Below are 23,865 nucleotides of genomic sequence, written 5' to 3' on the forward strand. Positions count from 1 at the left end.
CTGTCTAGTTCGTGCGAAGCAATTCTAAGTGGATCAGGCCTTTGCAGTCATACCAAACGCAAAGGTTAGCTTTTTGTTAAATGAAGATCTGAGGTGACCTAAGCCTTTAGCTTTTTTTCCGGATCCATCCTTTCCGACATTTGGTCCATGCCGACGTACAGACATTCCCGGTGACAATTCTGTGCGAAAATCAGTCATTGTTGCCGTGTAACATTCAAAAACGGGCGAGATCCGTCGAGATGCAGCTTTAAGTTGTTATTCTTTGTTGGATTTAGAGATTTCATAAAGTACCCAAGCTCAAGTTCCTGTATAGCCCGAAGGGATTTGAGGCAATTAACGACGTTCGTGTGGCTGCAGCTCATCTTTTTGGACAATTCCCTAGTTGACTGCCAGCCATTTTCCCTCAAACTCAGACGATGTCAAAGTGAACCTATTATAAGTTCCGAATACCGTTTTTAAGTTTGGCAAACTACTCTTGAGCAACCTGCATTTGACATTTGCATTTGAGCCATGACCACACCCACGCCATATATCCTGAGCTGTTTCAGCAGCGTTTTGGCCTCGACGAAATGTATAGCACAGAAAGTATGAAACATGCATTTTTTTCAATCTGAAACACTAATTTCTAAGTTATCTCAAAATAAAATTGCACACACAACACAATAGCGTAATAACTCATTGATAGAGCAGGGAAAACGTTTTCAACAGTCAACAACAGAAAAAAGAAAAGAATAAAAAACGCGGGAGTTTCACACTCTATATATACATATATATCTGAATATCTGTATTCTGAATATGTGTATTCAGACAAAACACCTATATCCGCGTCGAAACGGTTCTCACTATCAAGTTTCTAAAAAACTAAAGTATTTACGCTCAAAATTTTCTCTCTTAAAGACTCGGTGTTTAAATGTTATTCAGTTGGAAGGTCTGCCAGGTATAGCTGCAGCAGCTTAATATTTTTTGAATAACTCATAAGTCGGGCAACATTAGCAGATGAAATTTGGTAAATATTTACAGCAGGTTTTTAGCTATACTTAGAATGTGAACTCACTGGATATCACCAAAAAATAATAATCTGTCAGGCAAATATATGGTTTATTGTTAAAAGTCAACGATTAGCTACTATGTTTGTGTCTCGGGGGTAAGAATGCTGTTGAAATTCATCGCAAATGGGTGATTACACTGGGCAAGGAGGTCTGCAGGTGAAAAGCAGCTAGTTACTGGTACGGTCATGTTAAGAATAAAAAATTAAGTGTTGAAGGCCGAAGAGAAAGTGACTGTACTTAAAAACCTCAAACGAAAGAACAAGTAATTCTGATCACAACTTTTGAGTAAATAGTATGTATAATCCTTTCTCCGTCGTATTAATCTGACATTCCTCGAAACCTATATTAAATTGTGACGAAGGCACTGAATATAAAGAATAAAAACACGGGTTCCTCACGAACTGAGTTTAGTACAGGTCGAAACACCAATGGTGTAGTCCAATGATGATTCGCGCAACTGTTACTAGCAAAAAACTCATCTGAAGCGCACCGTTGCAATAGACGGGAAGGTTCTGTGATCATTTAAACTCGTTATTCATTCGAGGCCCCGTAATACAATCACCTCTTTCGCAGTTCTCAACCTATAAATTTGAACCAGTTCTCACATTATTGTTTTGCTTAAGGGCTTGTTGTCCAGTGTTTTCATTAACCTACGATGGATTGCAACACTGCCTTCGAAAAACGAAATCCACATCTTGCCGTAGACTTGACGTCGATATTTTGGGATACCAAGCAGTGTCTTATAATCTCTTTTAACGAGTGTACAACAGGCTTGTATATTTGTATATATATATATATATATATATAGATGACGTTATTCTAACATTATATGCGTTAGACAGTTAATGGGTCTTCATGTCTTATCTATTAAGGTAGCAAGAGATACACAAATTATTCAAATAGCAAGCGAATGTAATTGTGCGCCACATTTGCTAAACACCGCAGTAACATTTATGTATCGTTATAATTCTAATATAATGGCGTAGCATATATTTAAAATGCGATAGCTACAATAATGTATACTTCAACTATGTAAATGTTCTAGAAAGATGAAAAATTGTATTAGGTGCATACTCATATCCGCATTTCGTTGCTATATATGTACAGTTAATGGTGCTTACGCACTTCAACTTTCCTGGGACTTAAACTTATCTTGTATACATATACATCTCTATATGCATATATATACGAAGACACGATGAAGATATATATCTTCGTTTCAATCTCGATCCACATGATTTTTATTAATTAATTTTGTGTAACGCGGAAAGACTATGCACAGTTTCAACTTAATTGTCTAATGAAGCTTTCCATGATAAATTTATGCGACTATCGCTTTCTTAGTGTACTTAGCATACTGTCTACGCAAACATATCGTTAATCTGTTCGACTTTAGCCACTTAAACATTTTTACCACCCCGCTCCTAAGAAAAACTGTGAATATCAATAAATGATCATAGATATGCATATTTGCACTAGGAGCACGGATGATAACCTTTTTTTTATCAATGTTGCGTTTTCATGCAGTAAATTTAGACTGTATTTACAAACCCGTAAGTTTAACATATTATTATTAACTTTAATACTATAACTTTAACGACCGCAGTGTCGGTTTAGCTGAATTTTTTAAAAGCATTGACAGAAAACGCTTATATATACGCACATATATATATTCATCCACTGCGAATGAACAGCTAGTGCCACAACTGTCTCCGAAATTTCTGATATGCGAATAAATGGGCACACAAATCACCTTTCTATTTTTTTTCCGTGTGTTTATTTCTCACGCCCATTTTAATACAAGCTTGGCATCGAGAGCTTTCAGCGATTATCTCTATTAATATCTTCATGCACATTTTAATATGCATGTTAAGCCTGCCAGTCATATTAGGTGGGAAAGGGAGAACAAAGAAAAAAATGTACATGCAATAGGCAATGCGGAATAAAGTGCTTTTCCTTAGCTTTACAAATTTGTATATTTTCCTCTGCCCTGGATTCGAGCGTAATTAATTTTTGTTATTTATTGATTCTTTTGTTATGCCGGGATAACTATGGTTCATTAGTCACTAGTGATGATACAAGCACCTTAAAGGTTCAGGCACATTGTATTTAACAAGGAACAAACATTCCCTACAGAAAGAGGTGCAACATGCTTCCTCATATCAGCAGGTTTCAAAATCCTAAATTAATTAGATATACATGTCCACCTTTACCTCTGCTTAGCGTGGGATAAAATCGCATTTTGAACATCACAACAATGTCTATCTTAATAATAAGCCTATTTGACTACTGGCATTTATGTCCATGTCACGTTATGTAATAGAACGCCTTCTTCAGTTTCGACGCATCTTAACTCTCAACGATGGCTCTACGTAGCTTACGATCGCTGAGGTGCGGCGGGAGCTGCGGTTTCTACGCGACTCCGCATCGCTCGTCAGAATGACTTGGGCAGGACACAGTAGAACGGAACTGTTATCTGCAGAAATATTACACTCTTTCGAGTGTGAGTTTCCTTTTGTGGGCGAAGCGCTGCGTGTAGAGTGCCAACTTGTTTTCACGGCGACGTTTTCAGGATTATTATCCGCTGGTAACTGACAGCGAGATCGTTTAGCTACAGGGGATTCAACTAAAGCGTACGTAAAAAAACATTACAGCTTGTTACTCCATATTTTTTGTCTTACTAGATTAACTGATTTTTAGCCGTAGTTCAAATTATTTACTGTATTATGACTTGCACAAAATAGGTTATCTTAATAACATATTTATAGCATAGTTTTAAATTTCCGAGAAAGGAGATCCGAATGAATGGCGAATAAATGGAGTTCTTGTTCTACATTGAAGTACACATTAAGGCAACCAAAACCATGGCTGCGAACATAAGTCCGTGGTATATACTAAATAAGATCTTTTTATTTTATTTAGTAAAATTGGGGACTGATTATGGTTTTCACCTTTAAACAGACTGGGAATGCCATGTAAAGCGTACGAGAAAAACCAGCATGACGCGTGTAAAACCCTACTAATGTTATAAACTTCTCAAAAGTTTAAATATGTTCAATTTTGAAATATGGAGTTTTTTTTTTTAACTGCCACTGTGGTAATATTTTCTTTCTAAAAAATCAGGAAAAATCCGAATTGCAATAATGCGAAAGAAGTCTCTTAAATAATTTCTGAAAAACGAAAATAAACCTGACTTTTGAAACGTGCTAAAGTACAGCGTTTGAGGAGGCACTGCTATTAAACCAAGAGATTTCGTTCTTTGAATATCATACCTCCAATAGCACGTATTGTTATATCGAGTGAAATATATTTATATCAGACGTACTCAAGTACCTTTTCTTTTGCGTGATCCGAGGACAAAAGTTGTATTATCAACAACCGTCGACTCGCCGGTTTCCGCTATACAGGTTTGCAAATCCCCTGTGGCTTCATTATTCCCAACTGAAGCGTTGTTTATTTCGCCCATATAATCCTGGCTAGGTTCCTGTTGTTGCTTTCCAGTTTGTATTTTTGTATGATGTCCATCAGCATCATATTGGCGTGACACAACGTACGTTACCCGGGGATTTCGCTCTTAATGATCACAAACACAAGAACAAGAATTATTTTATGATAACCATGAATCTCTTACCTGAGTGACTTCACATATCTGCGTAAATTATAGCATGAGAGCGACAAGAGTTCTGATCTCTTTTATAAACATACAGAGTGCTCACAAGAAGTCACTCAGCCCTGTACTAGAAGAGTTATGCATGCCGACCTAGCACATGCAAAATGTTCAAACCTCGGCCATTCAGTTTCGTTCAAAGAAAACTGGTTTCTTGAAACCTTAATGGCGAATCGTAAAAACCTGCAAGAGTAGTACTGTTACTGTTCTCTTTGAACACTGTTTGGGGGTTTACATGTTTAAAAAACGATTCTATAACTTTGGATTTTTTTTGTTTTATAGTACACAAAGCTTCTGTACGTCATGTTGCATAGTAGTCTTCAAGCCTGGTTTTAGGAATACATAGTACCTGCCAAACGCTGCGCCTCACCAGTTTTTCGTGTGCATTGTGCTCCCACTTTCCGTTTAAGACTGGGGGTTGGTAAAGAAAAGAGTGTTTTATGGTGCTAAATTTCATTTGTTTCATTTCAGTATTGTTACCATCTGTTAAAAATTAAAGGTAAAAGCATGAATAGAGTACGAATGTTTAAATATTTTGAAGTACGATTCCCTTGTATTCGTGTAATTAAGAAAACAGCAGAAGGACGATTCCCGTGTATTCCTGTGATTAGGAAAAAAGCAACGGTACGATTCCCACGTATTCGTGTGGTTAAGAACACAGCCTACACAATGTATCGTGCTCGTCATGTAAGTGCTACAAGTAGGACCCTACAAATACTAAAAATACAAATACAAAAAAATAAACCGATAGAGTGAAATATTTTAATCTTTGCAAGAAGTTTGCTTCAATTTCTGCCCTGTTTATACTTAAACATGTACAGACTTTATATTTTTCATTCAATAAGACATCTCAAATCATTTTCATTAGGTATTCATTAATAACGTTATGTGAAGATGCTTTGTAGCGTTAGATAATGATTCAGCTTACAGGGTTGTTTAGGGATGGGACCTCAGAAAAATTTGTAGAAAAATACCCTGCTCATGTGGTCTCACATACTTAACAAACGTATAATGCTTCAAAGGCAATTGACTCAATTAGTACTAAAAAAAAAGTTGGTAGTCTTATATATACAGAAGACAAAATTATACATACCAATAGTTTTTTCTGCAAAAGTTTTTTTCATCTCTGATATGGTCGTATTCTCTGTTATTTTGGTCTGCGGAGATTTGGCACATGATGGCTGTCTAGATAGGCCAGAAATGGATGATGGGCTAAGTTCGTTACATGCAACGTGCTCCTTTATACGGCGCGAACGGTTAGTGACGTTCTTAGCTTCCTACGAATAAAAAATATGTGTTATAAGTACAAGAAGCGTAAAAGCCCCCAAAAAAAAACTTATAAAAATCAAAGTGCACTAAAATGGGATGGAGTTGAGCTGCTTTGGATAAAAAAAATGAATCTAAATAGTTTTAAAAAGCAGAAGACGCAGTCCTATATTTCGTCAATATTGGGTTTCAAACTATTTAGAATTAAAGGCAAATTAACGCAGTTCAAAAAACATAAATGTTTGCCATCAGCTTATTAATAGGCTATGGGAGTTAGTTCATGTAGGCCCTTTACTCATTTGTTGAGAGCTGGTCCGTTCTTTAAATATATTGAGCTCTCGGTTGAACTCCAACATAAATTTATCGAACCAGCTGGATGATAAAGCCAATTCTTTTGTATATGGCTTTACTTGGTTATCCATCTCCTTTCTACGTACGGTTAAAGTAAAGGGCATTTTATTTTGATAGCTGCGTTGCGAAAAGCAATGCTACACCCGACAGACTTCGAAGGGTCCTTATTTTATTCGTACATTCAGCACCATAACAGGTACCTTGTCAGTCTTCATCGTCCATTAGGTTGGTTTTATTGTATTTCTAAATATAGGTTTTTTTGTGCATTATACATCTGTGTACTTTGCACAGTGTTATGGTGTTATACCATAGACATTTATAAAAACAAACAAGCGGTAATAAACTAAATAGTCATTAATTTCCGATATATCAGTTTTGAACAATGAGAAATGATTGCAAATGTACACAGTGTCAGAATAATATAATAAACTATAGTGCTGACTGTTGCGTTTCAGATATATCCCTCAGACAATCGCTTTTGAGTGCTTAAAGGGCGCTCGGAACAAATAATTTTTTTTTTCACAAATCGGGCCAAATTATCAACATTAACGTTTTGCGTGAAGTACACTCTTCTAGTCTTCATTAGATTTCTCTTTTAACAATCTCGAACGAAAAAATTGCAGTGTGTTAGCTAAATCATATTGCCTAAGGTAATGCCATACAACAGACTCCATCGTTGAGACTGACAAGAAACTAACGTGTTTGGATTCTCCAAACCTACTGCATGCGAACTTAAGGTGCTTAAGCTGCACGTCAAAAACAAATTCGGTCGTGTTAAACCCTTGAAGAATACTGTGGAAGACAATTCTGGAAAATACAGCATGCTTACCATATAGTGTACAATACCGATGTAAATGCACTGTTAACAACACTGTCGGCGTTGGAAAACCGTTTGTGCAATAGTTTGTCAAAAAAGACCGATTGCTGAATTCTGCAACTCTAGTTCATGATAAAACGGCTATCATTGCGGTTTTGTAGCACATTAAAAAATTGATGCAACCTTGTGGGAACCTAATCATCGGAAGTTTTCAATGCTACTTTCTTTAGCTTTTTTACTTTATTTGGCTTATATACTTTATCGTGGGTGCACAAAAAGATCTCACTGGCGTTCATCCCGATCTATATCTTAGCTTGCATGATAAGCTACTGGAAATATGGTTTAAAAAGAAATAAAGAAACACAATGCTAGTTAATTTTCGTTCAAATACAAATTCCATATTATGTACTTCCTCGGACGTTTTACTCGATAAGGAAGAAACATGATCTAAGGCTGCTACTTTTTCTACGGTTTCTACTTTTCTATTGTTTTTAAAAACCCACTCGAATTAGCAGTAATTATAATGATTAATAACTACGTAGTATACAAAAGTTGATAAACTCAGTTATGCGAGCTACATATAACATACTTCGTTAATAGTTCGGTCGTTGCTGTCGGCGTTGTCGAAAATGGCCTTCGCACAGTCTGGTGCAATGCGATGCTTCCGACGACTCTTTGAGGCAGTGGCCCGAGAACCTTTGATTAAGGGCGAGTTTATTAATGCAATGGGAGGGAATTTCTCGTTGCTAAACTCTGAAACGTTCAGGTTTGTAGGTTCTGCTGGAGCCGATGGGGATGAATACACCACAGCTTCCATTTGTCTCTGCGTAGGATTTACTTTATTAATGTTACTGAATCGAACATTTTTAGTTAGGGCATTGGTCTGGCCCCCAAAGTTATTCTGTGCCTCATACGAAGCTCGCAATGCGCTTTTCCATGGGCTTAGGGAGGAAACTGTTGAGGTAACATGCTGATCTTTAGTCCTTGTTGGTGAGCGCTGCTGTACAGTGGCTTTCCGTTTTCTAGGCCTACGATCTACGTTTTGCTGTTGCAAGAAATCCATTTTATTATCGTCTACGCGCTCAAAAGGCGGCCGAAGTTCTATGATCGACAATCTTGGTGATGATGGTTTAACAACACCTCCATTTGACTGCAATTGAATAGCGAACGTGTAATAGAGATTTAAAGATATATTTGTTAAAACTGACAAACATGTACGTGCACCGTTTAGACAATGAATTAGCGGATTATTAAGAGATATATAGTAAATAGGAAATATTTTTTCACTCAATTAGTCTAATCTACTCAGCAATATTTTTTCGTTTAGGTATCATTTTTAAAAAATTAGTATTGTATGATGAATTTGCTAAATTTTGTCATTCTCATGTCATCCGAGTCTTTTATTGCACTGCGAAACATGCAGCATGAAAAGTACTATTTATTTCTGTATTATGTACTAGTTGTAATTTGGCAACTAGAATAATAATTAAAAACTTCCTTATAAGAGTACCTTATTATTGGAGTTTGCTGGTGTACTTGTAGGCAAACGGCCGTTTCGGGGCAGCACTAGTAGAGTAGTGGAGCTTTCAGAACTTCGCGGAATTGCGCTTTCAGCACTATTTACCGGAGAAATCATTGTTTGGGAGTTTGACTTACAAGGATCAGTTGTTAAGATCTTGTTGCCATATTCGGTAAATAAAGGAGGCTTTTTAGAAACGACCATAGTCGTAGCTAAAGGTGCAAGAAATGAACCGTCTTCGATATTTGAGGGCGAGTGCACAGATTGTAAAGCTTCGAGCCACGCAGCACCTACACCTGTGCACGTAGGTGACCTGCACACCAAATATGTTTATAAAGAAAACATTAATCTAAGACTTAAATATCATTAACAACAACAGAATTAGAAAAAAGTTGTTTCAAGTTAATTGTTGTTTTTTTGCTTTCAACTTGATTTGCCATAAACAGTTCTTTCTTACTGAGTTCTTTTCTTACTAAAGAAAAAAATCATTTAATATTTAATTTATTAGTGGCTAGCTTTCCTTTTTTGGTGCGAATCTCAGATTCTAGATCAAAATAATGTATTACAGTTAACCGAGTACTTAATTACAATTTTTTTACTACCGTGGTTACATTTTGTTATTGATAAAATAATCTGAGAAATTGCATCAAACACACATTGCGACATCAATCATAATAATTAACCTTTCTGCAGGTGGCAGACCTGCGCGTGCTTCTGCCCATATTTGAGCGACATTAATTGCTGTGGGTGAACGTTCCGCAGCAATTTCGTCTTGAAAAGCGGCTGTCGGGCCTGGGGATTCTGATAGGAAGCTCGTCGAATCTGCACATTGTGAAAAATCTTCGTCCGATTTTCCAGCAACCTGTTCTCAGAGAACAATTTGTTTTCATTGTATTTTTGGTAAAACAAAATCAGTTAATCCGCAGGGAAAATAAGTCCGTTGGTATAAGCATATGCAGACAACGTCTACAACACCACTAATATATTACTGATACTAGTTCACGAAAAGAATTATTCAATTAATAGAAAACGCGAAAATGTACCTCTATGCAAATCATGGTTTACACTAAAAAGTATTTTTCCTGATCAAGATGTTGGCCCTCCTCACGTACAATTAAAAACATCCATAAACATCCTAAGCACTCTTTCTCAATCCTGAGCCTGTAGATGTATGTCTATTAACAAATATCCAAATCACACATTACTTAATACGGATGAAAATATTATATACAAAGAAACACTTCGAAATTCTTCTTTAAACGTTCTTTTAGTCCTTTTTCTCAATGAATCCGCACATGCGTCCGAGGCACATGCAAACAAAAACTTAAATTATATTTTGTCATCAACATTGATATAAACCAAGTTACCGAACACATAACTCAATGTCATGGTAAAACCATTTGCAAGTAATATCAATTAGAAAATGGAAACTCTTACCGGAATAGTGTTGTTTATTACAGTTGTACTAGGCGGACTTTCACCAAGCAATGTCTTACTCCGCGCGTGTTTTGGGCCAGGAAAGATTTGGGTAGCAATAGATGTGTCTAAAGGAATAGATGTCTTGAAGAGAGGCCCTGAAATGGTTAAAGAATCTGGTCATTACTCTAATAATTACTTATCCGTTAGCGCTCCTGCTATTGGGTGTAGTAGATCATCGATAACCACAAGAGTATATTTGTATCAACAGTTTTCTGTATCAACAGATTTTGTTTAAAAATGTACTTAATTTTACGATGCCAACTATATGGTAAAACATTAAGAGATTCCTCGTCCTTATTGGTTACCATACATTGATTATTAGCATCTGCTTACCAGACTCATCTTCAAACGTTTCTTCTAGTCGAAGCTTTTCTTTGAGTACAATGGAGGACGCGGACTGTTTATGCCGACTTGACGTCTTCGCCGGTTTATCCTTTTCCGCCTAAAAACCCACAGTGTTATATTCGTTCATTAATGAATTCTTTTTAACTACAGTCCGTAAGTACAATAGCTTATACAATTTGGTAAAGCATTTTTAAATTTACGTTCTAGTTGGGAAAAAGCACAATCGAATTATCAATATCACATATATCCTACCCTGGCAAAACTTCTACGCGCACTTCTTCTTGAATTATCTAATAAGGGTGGCTCGGTCAACTGAAATGAATTTCTTCGACTTCCATCATGCGTGGTTGTAACACATCGGTTTGTACCTCTCGTAGTTACTTCTTTCATACTCTGTGTTTGCAAGTTCTTATGATTTGGTTCGCTTTCCATGTTTTGCGCGATGAACTTTGACGTTTCTTTCCCACAATTGATTGAGGCCTGTGGTGGGAGGGAGATCACTGACTCCTCAGCTTCGGTTTCGCTCTCAAAGCCGTTTATTCTAGAGTTCACTTCTTTTGTTGCAATGCTTAGGCTTGCTGTAGAACTATTTTCGTATTCCTCAATAATTGTGTCCATCTCTCCATTTTCATCAAACCGACGATGTTCTCTAGGTGGAGGCTCTTTTATAAGTGGGCTTCTCGTCGGCTCACTGTTAACAGTTCCCTGGAAAGGAATAATCCAAAGTAAAACCAAGTTGTGACCTTCACCATTGTAAAGACAATATATACATGAAAATATTAGAAATTATTTAGCAATTGATTGAAAAAATCTATTGATACCCACGATACCAGGAAATTCATTGACCAGATATATACCTTAGGTAAGCTGTGATAGCTTGCGGCGCAGTAGTGCAGAGATTAACGTAGTGTCAACAAGCGTTAAATTTTTGTTTTAGTCTAAATTGCGTTACGTCTGTTAATCAGATAGGAATTATAATATCTAATTAAAAGTTAAATAAAAATTAAAATATATATATATATGTATATATATATATATATATATTTTTTTTTTAAACTTTTAATTAGATAGAAAAGTTAAGCATTGCTTTACAAAATCTGATTTTTTTTTTATCAGCGGTGATTCGAAACCGAAAGAGTAAAAGCGACAGGTTTTATAGTTTTGTGTTAAGTTGGACTGGTGTGAATAATGCTGCGACAGGTGGCATACTTACTCAGTAACAAACTAGCAGTAAAGAATTTGAGTAGTGGCTCATAATTCGATAAAAATACGACAACCACGGTAAAAATGTTGATGCGGTAAAGTTTAGCTGCACGTCAAACAATTCATAAAAATATCAGTTATCGTACGTACCGTCACGCCAAAGTTAAAACTTTCTTCACCAAGTAAGAACGACCGAAGTCTGTCCGCATTTGAAAAGCAGTTAATCATTTCCTCCAGCTCCTGGAGTGTGTCGTAAGACTCTTCAAGACGTTTCTTCAGTACCTGCACACGAGGAACACCTAAAAAAACTCAATCGAAATACAGCATAAAGATATGTGTACGGATATATGACAAACCAAATATGAACAGGTGGCTACTTCTTTATCGGAATTTTCCATAAGAAGTGTAACAAAAAATTTGCTTCCATGTTCAGTTATATAAATGCTATATTTCCAATAAAATTCCATAAAACTTGGCAAATAACGCATCCAAACTTTCAAAATTATTCGTAAAAATGTATGTGTGATATACGGTAACGACACCTTTTCTCTCAAACGCGCAATTGTGTGACTTATTTCACAGTCGTAAGCTTGTGTAACAAAAGAAAATCTAGCACTCGTTTAAAAAGCACAGCTCCATTAATTTCTCAGGTTAAATAAAAATAATTAAACTCAGATAGTTTTTTTAGTAGAAAAATCGTCGATTGTCTTACGATTTAAGAAGTAACAAATGCGGAAACAAGGCTATTTAAACTCACTATTATTTAAAACGTTCTGTAGGTTCACAGCAACTCACAGTGTTAACTCTCAAAGCCTGATCAGGAAAGCTACGTTAGTTGTAAAGAATATGGTATAACTACAACACCCTGGCATATAAAAATTATACCAAAATCTGAAAGTCGACATGACCTTCATTCTATGCGCCTAAAAAGGTTTCGCTGGAAACGTTTGAAATTATGTAGTCACCTATTTAATAAGGTTGGTTCAGTTTGAGTGTATTTAAACGTTGACAAGCTCAACTGTCCACGGTTTTTGTCTTCAATTGAATAATCTACTTTCAGTGGGTTACTTCTGATCTTTAGAGAATTATAAATTAATAACTAAGATAAAATGCAGAAAAAAGAAAAAGGTGCAAATATACTCATCAAATAAATCGTTATCGTACAAAAGCAGCCAACGGTTTAAAAAGAAGTCACCACTATGACTAGACGAAAAATCCTGGATGTCTCAGGGGTATACGTCGCCATGGCCGACGCCGGCTTGTTTTTGGTCGCTTTTGTGGATGATGTTAGCTCCTATACTGGTGTTTGAACGTATCTGTGGCATTCATATACAGTTTTATGACCAACAGACCCGCTTTATTTAAGAACGAAAAACTGCTTTTGCCAATTTGTACAAGTTTCGGACCACTGAATTCCAGAACAACCTATTTTTTTATGATTAAAGATTTAAGATGATTAAAGAAAGAAAGACGCGGTAAACGATTACAACTTATATATTTGGCGACTCAGCGTACATTACGTTGCTCTTCGCCAACCCCCGCCTGCCACCTTGTAGGATAGTAATTATTACGGGATATAGATTACTGTCCCTACAGCAACTACTTGTAGACTTGTCAGTGATTTAAAGTCTTATTTTGCCTAGTCTATCGAAGTATAATGATATTAAAAAAATATCCCAGGGATTAATTGGGTTTAGGACGCTCGTATCCTCTCCATATAGATAGCCAATCGCTCACAATTGGTCAGTACCACCGAACACATACGCAGGATTTTTTAAAACAATATTTTCTCATATCCTTAATAAGTTGCTACAAATGTGGAGCAAAACGCGAGCATTATAGTTTCTTGGAGCTGAACTAACCAAAAAAACTCTAAAAAATCGTATTGATAACACACGAAATAGAATATTCGTCGTGGTTAGTATTAATAGGAGCTGTATGTACTATTTTTGTTGACTTGAGTAGAAAATTCTGAATTAGAAACACGTGTTCCTTTTACCGCTATACAATTTCAAAAATCTTGAGCAGTGTTATCCTGAACAAACAAATATCACATAACTCCAAGCAAACCCAAATGTCTGTCCAACGGTTATACGGTCAAAATAATAAAGCTAAACGTTTCTCTACAACATGTGTACGATCTTTCTATAAAAATATTGCAGGTAGCAACATCAATTTTATCATCAATCAAGCGCACGTTATATACAATTTTTGAAATATAATTCTTGCGTTAAAAATCTGTTCAATGATTTTTAATACTAAGGAAGAATAAAATAATTTGTAAACGTACTTTGGGCAAATTTTAAAGTGAATCTATCAAACATTATCTGAAACTCTCGATTGCATCGATCAGAAGTTCTCAACGTAGCGACTTCTTGGGTTAACTCAGCGTTCAAGATCCGGTACTTTTCTAGGCGAGCTGCCACCTTGCGGCACCTTCTTGCAACGCAAACATCGCCCCTCGTAGATTTCTGAAAAAAAATGTTAAAGGTCAAGTTAACTACCGTCACCAGCATGAGCTATAGACCATCAGACATACTTCCAATCTCATCAATTGTTTAAAAAAAACTAAGACCGGTTTTTGTTCTTACTGCTCTCCTTTTATGATTTGGGATTTATGCTAATACTTAATTATTATATACCGCTGCGAATTTCTCTTCTATTTCTTCGCCTGCCGTTTTCGCTTTATCTGTATCGCAAAATTTTTCACGCAAGTGTTGACAACTAACTTTTTCAAAATACGATGATTTCGATATCTTATGATATAGGAATAGTTTCTAAGAGAATACACGTAAAACTATGGGTAGACAAATTAAATGCATTTAAAAGTTTGAAAAACGGCTAAAAATGGGCCAAAGGTTAATCTTCGGAAAGACAAGTAAAATCTGTTAAAAAAAGAAAAAAACCTGACAAGTTACCAGCTGCACCAATATGTATTAGAAAAAGCATCTTAACTGTAAAAAGTCTTGTACTATCATAAAAATTAAACAAGTCCCGCGACTTGCATGCTTTAAGAATTTAATACCTACGTATAGGAACATGCATCTTTTTATTTCTAAACATATAAGTTTTAGGAAGCAAAAAAAACACCAAAAGTCTTCAAAGTAATGTCCAAGAAAAAATATCTATATATACATTGCCAGTGTTCATCACACCAGCTGGTGTGGAAATGCACTTACCGTTTGCTGTGGTGGTCTCCAGCTATGGCGACGTTTCTGTAACATTTTCGAAGGCTGACGGATTTCCCTACTGGGAGGTCGTTTTCCCATACTCAGTATCGCAAGGCTAGATCCGATTCACAACCTTTACAAAGCAATTGTCTTATATCCTAATATATAATTCATCAAGCAAACACATATATTTGTTACACAATTTTAGGCACCAAATTCATCGATAAATGCCACTTCTACTCTAGTTCTAACGGCTGCCCATAGAGAATGGCGGTTCCGACTAGCAGTGGATTCATAACCGCCATAAGGCAATCTATCGTCTGCTTCAAAAGACCAACGAGTTTTAGCTGTTTACAAATACGCCTGCTTATCCTGTCGAGATGCTTTTGATTTTCGACGTTAGGCGCAAATACGAAATCATGTAGTAGTAATGTTTTCTTTGAATGTCGACACTTCTCCAAGCATCAAATCCTATATTAATCATATATGCAAAATTTATTAATCGCATTTACCGCGTGTCTTTTCATCCGTTGGTTTTATCAATCTCCATCGATGCCACACTTAATCTGCCTAAATTACAGTTCGAGGACAAATCGATCGCTATGGCACACAGTTACCTCGTTATCTGATTTGGAGGGCTCTGACCTAAACTGCTTTCTCGGGGCATATAGAAACTGTAACTAGAACCAAAATCCAACGCGAATTTAAAGCGGGTATTAAATTGAGATAATGTGATTGAGCTAATAAGTACATGAAGGTAAGAGGTTAACGGGGAAACACCCAGTAAGAATGTTATCTGAGCTAAATTGAGTAACGGAGGGATAAGAATGAGAACTTAGTAAGGTATTGCTAAGTCTGGAAAAAGGGAGGGTGAAAGGAAATACAAAGCGCAACAATTTACGAAATGAAATAATACAAATAATCCTTAATATAAATAATAATACTTTGACCTCCAATGTCGTTGCTCGCATGGAGCCTCAATCTATGCATATATATGCATTCACAAGGACGGTGAAACGAAAAATATTCTAATGAAGAAATACTATTACTATTGAGGAAATTAAAATTGAACTGACTACCACAAAACGACGGTGGCCATCCAAACTCAATAATAGGATGCAGCCCTGCTGGATGTCTAGCTAATAACTAAAAAATGTTATATTACTGAACTGCATTACAGATATTTGTGTAGCGTGGACTGAATGAAAATGAAAAATTTAGAACAAGGATATATTTAAGTCAAATAGGTAAATCGTGAGTAGATTAATAGTTAGTGGCTGTTATGAAAAAGGACCAGGCTAAAAGCGTAGGCTTCCCTAGAGGCACATACGAATCCTAACCATAACTAAAAACTAAAACAATTTTAAGCGTGCTTTGTCAAGGTCAAGTTTCCTCGCGGAGTAGCACTCGCAAAACTTGTTTCAGTAGCGTATGTGAAATCGATCTTACCGCATCCGGTAAATTGGCTTCACTCGGATGTAATGAGCTTTCGAAGTTCGTCTCTATCTATGCAGCACTCCATTAACTATTTTTAAAACTGCTAGCGATACAGTCGATGACGATTTAAAGGTTCCTTATAGTAAACAAGCTAGCGAAAGATTTGATCTTGTATAGTGGTTTCTCCTAAGCAGAAAATTTCTATCAAGGAATAACTACTCTATTACACCTGTCGCGTAATTACTTCAATAGAATCCTTTGAGCGTGTAATATACAACCAGCCGGAGCTACATACGCGACGGTTCAAGCAACATATCGGAGTGTAGCAGCAGTACTGTGGGCTATAACCGTGGTTGTATTGATGGCACTCCGATACAATTAACCAACGGTGTTAGTAAAATACTTCGGGAGAACTTATACCTAATAAGTTGACTTGTTGGACTGGCCTGCATAAATATGACTAAGGTCGTCTTGTACCATCGATAATCTTACCCGGCATGTTCTAAGAACTAACAGTATAGAGCCTGGAGTTTCACGTTCGGAACCGCTATTGGGTGTTGCCTCAAGCAATTACCTATTTATGATTGGGATGATATCTATGGTTCAGTTTAATTCTTACTCTAAGGTCTTACTTCTACATGTACAGATCAATAACCTAAGCACTGTCAGGTAATATTTAAATAGTTACATATTATATTATTGCGTTTAATTGATTCATATAAACTACAAGGCAGTTAAGACAACAATATAGGTTTTTGCATTTTCAAGACGGGTGTATTTATAAAATTAATTACTGCATTTTTTACAACGATTATAAATGAACTGACACCTGCCCTTTGCAAGACCAGAAAGATGCTGCACTCGTGTTAAGCCCTAAATATATTTATAGATCATATTTTTAGCATCGGGGGTGCTCTGAAGTTCTAATTTGATAGGACATTTGAGAATGTAACTAAGAATTTCCTCAGTGTATCCGATAAGGAAGTAGACTTTACGGGGCAGAATTGTACGTTGAATGATTCCCCCAATGTAGATTGTATTGTAACGTCGTTTGATCAAAATTTCAGAAACAAATAATTGATGCCATGTTCCTGTTATAAACTTGCGGATGAACACGTCTTCTGTAGCTGTTTCAGAAGCACGCAACCCATCACGAAGTCCTGATGTGTTCCAAGAGTTCCACGCCTTCCTGCAGCATAAGTAAAACAACTTGTTTTGATATAAACTGTGAACATATATTAGGAAACGACTGTAAGCAAAGAAACGTATTTAATCAAACCATTTATCGGTAATTGTGATGCATGTATATTTATTGTATTCCCGTAATGGTTCAATAGTAACGTATTGGCCTATTAAATTTAGGGGTGCGTAACAGTCGAAAGCGGGCGTAGACACTCTTTGCTTCATGCTAAAGGCCAGTTGTCTGAGACAATGCTTAATGGCAGTAAAAACCATAAAGCTCGAAACATAAATTTATCTAAATAAAATAGGTATAAGTTTATTTGGTTTATCGGAACTGTCCAGCGACGTACTGCAGCACCTGAGGCATATTGCGCCACATACGCGTGTACATGCACAAGCAATGTTTATTTAGATAAGAATACTTAAGGGATCCAGGATGGCCCGTAAGCCGTAAAGAATATTTTTATAAATGCTATAATCTGAGAATTGTAAATCAGATAACTATTCTTTTTTAAACCTGGGAAGGGATAGCTTCCATATTCGGGGTCTCCTGATACCTAATAGGGCCTATAAATTTCATACGATAGCGCACCGGTAAGATTATGCTATGTTACTATTGCTTTTGGTGACAGTTAGGCTGTTGGAAGTTGGCGTGAATTAGAGAGGCAATATTTGAGCAGTTTATACTCCAAAAACGGGAGTAAAGAAATAGAGTTATGAAGTACGAAAATAAGCATTATGTCGTTCATGCTTCAGAATATTTTGTGTTGGATCTATGAAGATAAAAAGTTTATCACTTTCCTGTGTGCGATCTGATGCGGTGGATTCGCCTGTTCGTATGAGAGTGGCCTGCTTCGATTTTTTGTTACTTTGTACCGTCCCGCTTGAGCCTTACAAAGCGTCTGAGAGGTCGCAATACCTCGGCGTATAACCTGTGTGCACAACATTGTAACGGAATACTGGTCTGCACTTTCATGCGCGACTAATACTGTGGTTGTCCGAAAAATTAGCTTAAACATCGGATGTAGCAACTGAGCTAATCACAACAATAACACGGCGCTTTTGAGCCAGGCGCTAACATAGCTAAATAGCAGAACAGATTGCTTGGTCGGTCGATGTTGATTTGGTGCTGAGACAACTATCTGCTGTCAGCTGAGTGACGTGGAATCGAAGTGTTACTTTCTAGAGCATCTACGAAAACCAAGTTCGCGCAATACAAAATTTGCTCTAATATAAAGTAGCTGCTGTTCGGTTTTGAGTGGGTCAAGTTAGGGTCAAACATAGGGGTTCATTATATCCCAACAGAGTTTGGTAGGAAGTCGACTTTACGAAATGGTACTATTGTCGGCATCTGTGATTACGAAGTCCGGGAAGCCGCTTGCCTCTCGGCAATTTGTGGAAATGAGTCGATCGCGCATCGAAGGCTTACTTGCTGCATTTCCTCGACTATTAGGCAAAAGTGCAAGGCAACATACATTTGTAGAAACTGATTCAGTGCGCTACGTCTACCAACCATTGCTGGACAAACTTTTCATGGTCCTTATTACAACAAAGACCTCTAACATTTTAGAAGATCTTGAAATGCTTCGCCTCTTCGCGAAAGTTGTTGCAGAGTATTGCCACTCGTTAGAGGAGAATGATGTTATAATGTCATCTCTCCAATTAGTGTTGGCGTTTGATGAGTTGGTAGCAATGGGCTACCGTGAGAACGTTACCCTCGCTCAGATTCGAACGTTCGTTGAGATGGATTCACAGGAAGAAAAAGCTGCCATCGCTGCTCGTTTAAGCCAGGAGCGTGAAGCTAAGCAGAAAATGAAAGAAAAAGCGAAAGAATTGCAGAAACAGAGAGCGGAAGCAGCAAGGAAAGGCACCCTTGGATCGATGGGGCGCAGTAGTATGAGTGGAGGTCCTCATTCCGGCAGCTTCGGCTCTTCTTCATTTCAGACTACCTCAGATTCTGCTCCAAAACCCGCTTATCCTTCTAATACAGCTCGTCCGAAAGGCCTGAAATTGGGGTCTAAAGCTAAAGAGTGGGATCAGTTTGCAAATCAGCTTCAACAAGAGGGCGAGAGGGTACAATCATCAGTCAAGGCTTCACCTTCCAGTAAAGAACTAATAGAAACATGTCAACAAGTTAAGAAGGAGGCGGTACACTTAACCTGCGAGGAGAAGGTATTATCTAATCTAAATTTAATATAACATTATCAGTACATCGGTCCAATGTCGATTATTACCCAATTTTTGTTGGTTGATTGTTTTCAGATTGCTTGCCAGTTACTACGCGAAGGTGGCCTCCAATCGTTGGAAATTCATGGTATGCTCACGTTACGAATCTCAGATGAGAATTGCGCTCTTGTCCGTATTCAGATGGAGAACAAAGATCCGCGGCAGTTTCAGTTTAATCAGCATCCAAATATTGATAAGGACCTATTCCGCAATTCTGGTACGATTGGTCTAAAGGCTCAAGGCAAGTTTTTTCCTGTTAATGCTGATGTTGGAGTCCTCAAGTGGCGTCTGCAAAGTAATGACGAAAGCTTGGTTCCTCTCGCCATTAGCTTCTGGGTACGTACATGTAAAACAAGCATATACAGTATCTTTATGTAAGAAAGGCGGCTAGTAATTCATACTAACTGCTAGAATGTAATTCTGGTAGTCAATGTGATGTGAACATACCGGCTGTTTTTGAAAATAACAGGTAAACGACAATGGCAACGGAGGATGTGATTGTAATCTTGAGTACCAGCTTGAGCATCCTCACTTGGAACTTAAAGAGGTCGTTATAGAAATACCGTGTCATGGGAATCCGCCGGTCGTCCACGAGTGCGAAGGTATGTAGGTTTCCTAAATATCATTTCAAGATCTCTACTGTTTCGTCATACCTCGGAAGGCATTGACTCAACTGGAGAGTAAATGTGGAGTGGGGTATATTTATCATCTTTGTTGAGTTTAACATTTCTTCTGTTTCTGCCCTATCGGTATATATATATAAACGATATAAAAAGTTCCATCAATGAGCCAGCACTGTCTAACGTGTTATTTTTAAACAAATTACTTTTTGCTAATATAATATGTATATACCAGCAGATGATGCATAGCACATACAATACTGGCCATTCAGTACTTCTGTCTTTTTAAAAGATGGAAACTCGCGGAATCTATCGATAGAGGAGCTACGAATTTGAAACAGAGAGAAGCAACGACAACAACTCTTGAACTCGTTCGTGGTAAACATATATAAACGTGCTTTGAGCTGAGAATAGTTTTTATCCAAATATTAACGATTTTTCGAATACTTATGTTTGGGCTAAGCTTAAGTTCAGAAAACAAACGTACAATACTCTACAAAAACCGATTTTTAATATTAGTAGGGACAACTAGTAAAGAGAATAGTACACGATTCATCAGAAATCTGCACGATGTATGCACGGGTTCTGGTATATATATGAATAAATCAGTATAAATTTTCTAATAAAATCTCTTTCAATCGGAATATGTTTACTTTAGAAGTTAAAGCCATTTTAAATATATTTTACTACAAACCTAACAAAGTTTATATAATAGGCTCAAAGTAGGATCAATCTATCACATTCCCACTATGTGCGGCGAAGTATGCCCCATCGATTTTCTGTGGGGAAAAGATGTCCACCGCGGTTAAATTGTCGGTAATAAATGCTCATATCCCTTAAGTGGATACAGTACTTGGACTATTGATATATACCATACCTTTCTGTAACTAATGCAAATGATTTAAAATCACCATTGTTCGCAAAAAGTATTAGTTTTTTTTTAATGTGTAAGTTTGATCTCTTTTTTACAAAATGGGCATTCACAGAAAAAACAAATAAGAAATTATGGATTATTATTATTATCTGTGATATGCTAGGTATTAACTTCATGAAATCTTAATATTTTATTAAAGGATTTTAATGATTTTTCCGGATTGTAGATGCTTATCCTCCCACTAAATTCATGAATCTAAATTCACTCATACTAATGTACGTATGAACAAAAAATTATCTGGATTACTGATGTCAAATATGCCGGAAACTGATGCCGTAAATGCTAATGTCATCTAATTATATTTTAGGAGAGTACAACTTTGAGTCACGTCGGAATGCTTTGGAATGGCGTATACAACTAATTGACTCGAATTCAGCATCTGGCACGCTAGAATTTACGGCCAGCGGTCGACCTGATGATTTCTTCCCAGTTACAGTACAGTTTTCATCAAACACACTTTATTCGAAAATTCTTGTCGCTGGTGTGCAACACGCAGAAACGAAACAACCTATGCGTTACTCGATTGAACAAAGCTTCATAGCGGAATCTCACAAGTATCAAATGTCTTAAATAGACTCTAAAAGGGTCGTTGGGGGATCAAGTCTCCTTTGCATGCTGCTTTAGGCTTTGTCGAAATTCTGTGGGCTGATATTTGCAATATTCTTCTACTCATAATTGTTACCAAAATGAGTAACGAGGTTAACATAACTCTTGATCACTTTATATATAATGTGGATGCCAATGTAAGTCGTTTTAGGTCGACGGTAATGGTGACAACAATTTATGCTCTAAAAATTATGTGCATTCAACTGCCTGCTGATTTTTCCTCATTCGCAGGTGAAAACTTATTGGAACTATAGGTACACATCAAGTAAAGAATAAAAAATATAATTTCAGTGTTACTTATTGTTTTGTATGGAAGATCATTTATAGTTTGTACCTGTCATTTGCAAAAGAAAAGAGGGGGAAGGGGCGGGGCAAATGTAGTCTTTTTGAAATTATAGTTGGCTTATAATTGCTTAAGTAGAAATAAGTAAGCAAATAGTGTTTGTATACAAAAAGAGGCAAATATTATTCGTGCACATTAAACGTATTTGTCATTTTAGATAAAGGCTTCTCAGCACTGACTACTCAGTCGTACACATGCTTAAGATGACTACCTTTGCTATTTGAACATTCTTGTAATCTGCTCACAATGCTCAGGCATGAATCTTCCATTATTCCATATTATCCGATATAATCAATATATACTCCTAACAAGCGCACAAAACGAAAAAAGTTGTCGGACGTAGCAAAGGTAGTAGCAGCCGCAACAAAATCAGAAATAAGAGCACGACCTTCGCCAAGTGCAGAACCTGTAGCGGGCGTCTAAACGCGTTCATCAAATGAAAAATATGGTCATATATATATATATATATCGGTACATAATTTCTTGTTGGTATTCATCCCATCATATGTATTTACAATGCCTGCTTTTATATTGTCACGAAAGCTAGAAATCTGTGCAAAGGCTTTTGTTCCTCACAACAAAAACGAAAAAAAATTTGACAAGACGAAAATTAATGAGGTTTCAAGATTGCGGACTCAGTTTTATCGGCCTATTCATTTATGGACCAACTAGTCATTAAGAAACGTATGTAACGTTAAGACATCCGGCAGTAACCTTTCGTATTAAACGAAGAATATTATTAATAGTAGAAACCATCTTACTAATGCCAGTAAGATAAAGATGTCAAACGTCGCAAGATATGCTTTGAGGGTAATCGTTGTATTGAAGAAAATGGGTCTAAATACTTTCAAACGGACACAGATCGATTCAGTTTGACAAACACGTTACAACGTGCTTATTTTTTATTTGTGATAAGTGTGTATTCCTGTAACTGTAGTTGGCGTAACTTTGCCTTCTGTATGTATTATAATTAATTGACCTGGATTGCTTCATACTTGAATAAAAAAGTGTTTAAGGTTTGACGAAATCGAAATACGTAAAGACGAACCGTGTCAACAGGTTTATAATAGCGAGAAACTCTGTACAATATATAGATCGCTTAAGAACGTCGTATAATATTAGATACATCCTAATAGCCATAATTTCCATGTAAATGTTTATTAGAATACCTATTTCCATTTACACTTCAGTTGGAAGCTTACCTTTGCCGCTATTCGACATAGTACTTACATTTCTCTTTTTTCGTTTTGTTATATATATATATAATAGTTACTACATGAAAAAGTATATATTGTAACGCAATAACTGTTACAGTATGAATCTGTCAACAACTGTGTGTTTACGGCTGTCTAACCGCAAATTGAATAGCGGGGAACCACGTTGCTACCAGTCAACAACAAGCAGAGCCCGTGCGCTCTATGTTGGTGGTGACTGGATAGAGTCGATAAGATCGGCGTTCAACAAGAGCCGCGCGCATAAGCGAGTGGAAAAAATTAGTGTTTGCGTAGAGACCGAAGCGGGTCCGCCGATCAGATGATAATACCGAGAATACGACCGTATTTGATCCCTATAAAAGGAGCCAGGAGACGTTTGAATGGCTCAAATGCTGGGGCTGGGGTCCAAGCGCGTTACTGGTTGACGCCCGAAGAAT

General features: G+C 36.9%; 3 protein-coding genes across 3 annotated transcripts; 1 reads left to right on the top strand and 2 right to left on the bottom strand.

Moving 5' to 3' along the window:
• Positions 1-1,081: 1,081 nt before the first annotated feature.
• Positions 1,082-15,152, bottom strand: LOC111270740 (uncharacterized). The gene is made up of 12 exons (XM_022851126.2): positions 14,876-15,152; positions 13,987-14,167; positions 11,847-11,995; positions 10,746-11,198; positions 10,482-10,590; positions 10,107-10,243; positions 9,353-9,531; positions 8,661-8,982; positions 7,740-8,300; positions 5,810-5,993; positions 4,383-4,622; positions 1,082-3,675 (listed from the first exon to the last, which is right to left on the bottom strand). Exons 1-12 carry the CDS (start codon positions 14,963-14,965, stop codon positions 3,383-3,385), a joined length of 2,898 nt encoding a protein of 965 aa, XP_022706861.1. The 5' UTR covers positions 14,966-15,152; the 3' UTR covers positions 1,082-3,382.
• A 1,899-nt stretch (positions 15,153-17,051) lies between these two features.
• On the bottom strand, positions 17,052-18,495 carry mRpS24 (mitochondrial ribosomal protein S24). Its single transcript, XM_022851125.2, has 2 exons — positions 18,283-18,495; positions 17,052-17,488 (listed from the first exon to the last, which is right to left on the bottom strand). Exons 1-2 carry the CDS (start codon positions 18,430-18,432, stop codon positions 17,177-17,179), a joined length of 462 nt encoding a protein of 153 aa, XP_022706860.1. The 5' UTR covers positions 18,433-18,495; the 3' UTR covers positions 17,052-17,176.
• A 128-nt stretch (positions 18,496-18,623) lies between these two features.
• deltaCOP (coatomer subunit delta) lies at positions 18,624-22,167 on the top strand. The gene is made up of 4 exons (XM_022851124.2): positions 18,624-19,657; positions 19,748-20,047; positions 20,181-20,313; positions 21,573-22,167. The coding sequence occupies exons 1-4, from the start codon at positions 18,818-18,820 to the stop codon at positions 21,833-21,835; spliced, it is 1,536 nt and encodes a 511-aa protein (XP_022706859.1). The 5' UTR covers positions 18,624-18,817; the 3' UTR covers positions 21,836-22,167.
• The last annotated feature ends 1,698 nt before the right edge of the window (positions 22,168-23,865 follow it).

This window comes from Varroa jacobsoni, unplaced genomic scaffold (genome assembly GCF_002532875.2).
Source record: "Varroa jacobsoni isolate VJ856 unplaced genomic scaffold, vjacob_1.0 contig00072, whole genome shotgun sequence".
NCBI lineage: Eukaryota > Metazoa > Arthropoda > Arachnida > Mesostigmata > Varroidae > Varroa > Varroa jacobsoni.

Excerpts from the sequence above, each read along its gene's own strand:
- LOC111270740 (XM_022851126.2), bottom strand. The coding sequence starts at position 14,965 with ATGGGAAAACGACCTCCCAGTAGGGAAATCCGTCAGCCTTCGAAAATG. Across the intron at positions 11,996-13,986 it reads CACTTTAAAATTTGCCCAAA|GTGTTCCTCGTGTGCAGGTA; the intron begins GTACGTTTACAA and ends GAGTTTTTTTAG. Across the intron at positions 5,994-7,739 it reads ACGACCGAACTATTAACGAA|GAAGCTAAGAACGTCACTAA; the intron begins GTATGTTATATG and ends TTTTATTCGTAG.
- mRpS24 (XM_022851125.2), bottom strand. The coding sequence starts at position 18,432 with ATGTTGTGCACACAGGTTATACGCCGAGGTATTGCGACCTCTCAGACG. Across the intron at positions 17,489-18,282 it reads ATCAGATCGCACACAGGAAA|GCGTGGAACTCTTGGAACAC; the intron begins GTGATAAACTTT and ends TGCTGCAGGAAG.
- deltaCOP (XM_022851124.2), top strand. The coding sequence starts at position 18,818 with ATGGTACTATTGTCGGCATCTGTGATTACGAAGTCCGGGAAGCCGCTT. Across the intron at positions 19,658-19,747 it reads ACTTAACCTGCGAGGAGAAG|ATTGCTTGCCAGTTACTACG; the intron begins GTATTATCTAAT and ends GATTGTTTTCAG. Across the intron at positions 20,314-21,572 it reads GGTCGTCCACGAGTGCGAAG|GAGAGTACAACTTTGAGTCA; the intron begins GTATGTAGGTTT and ends ATTATATTTTAG.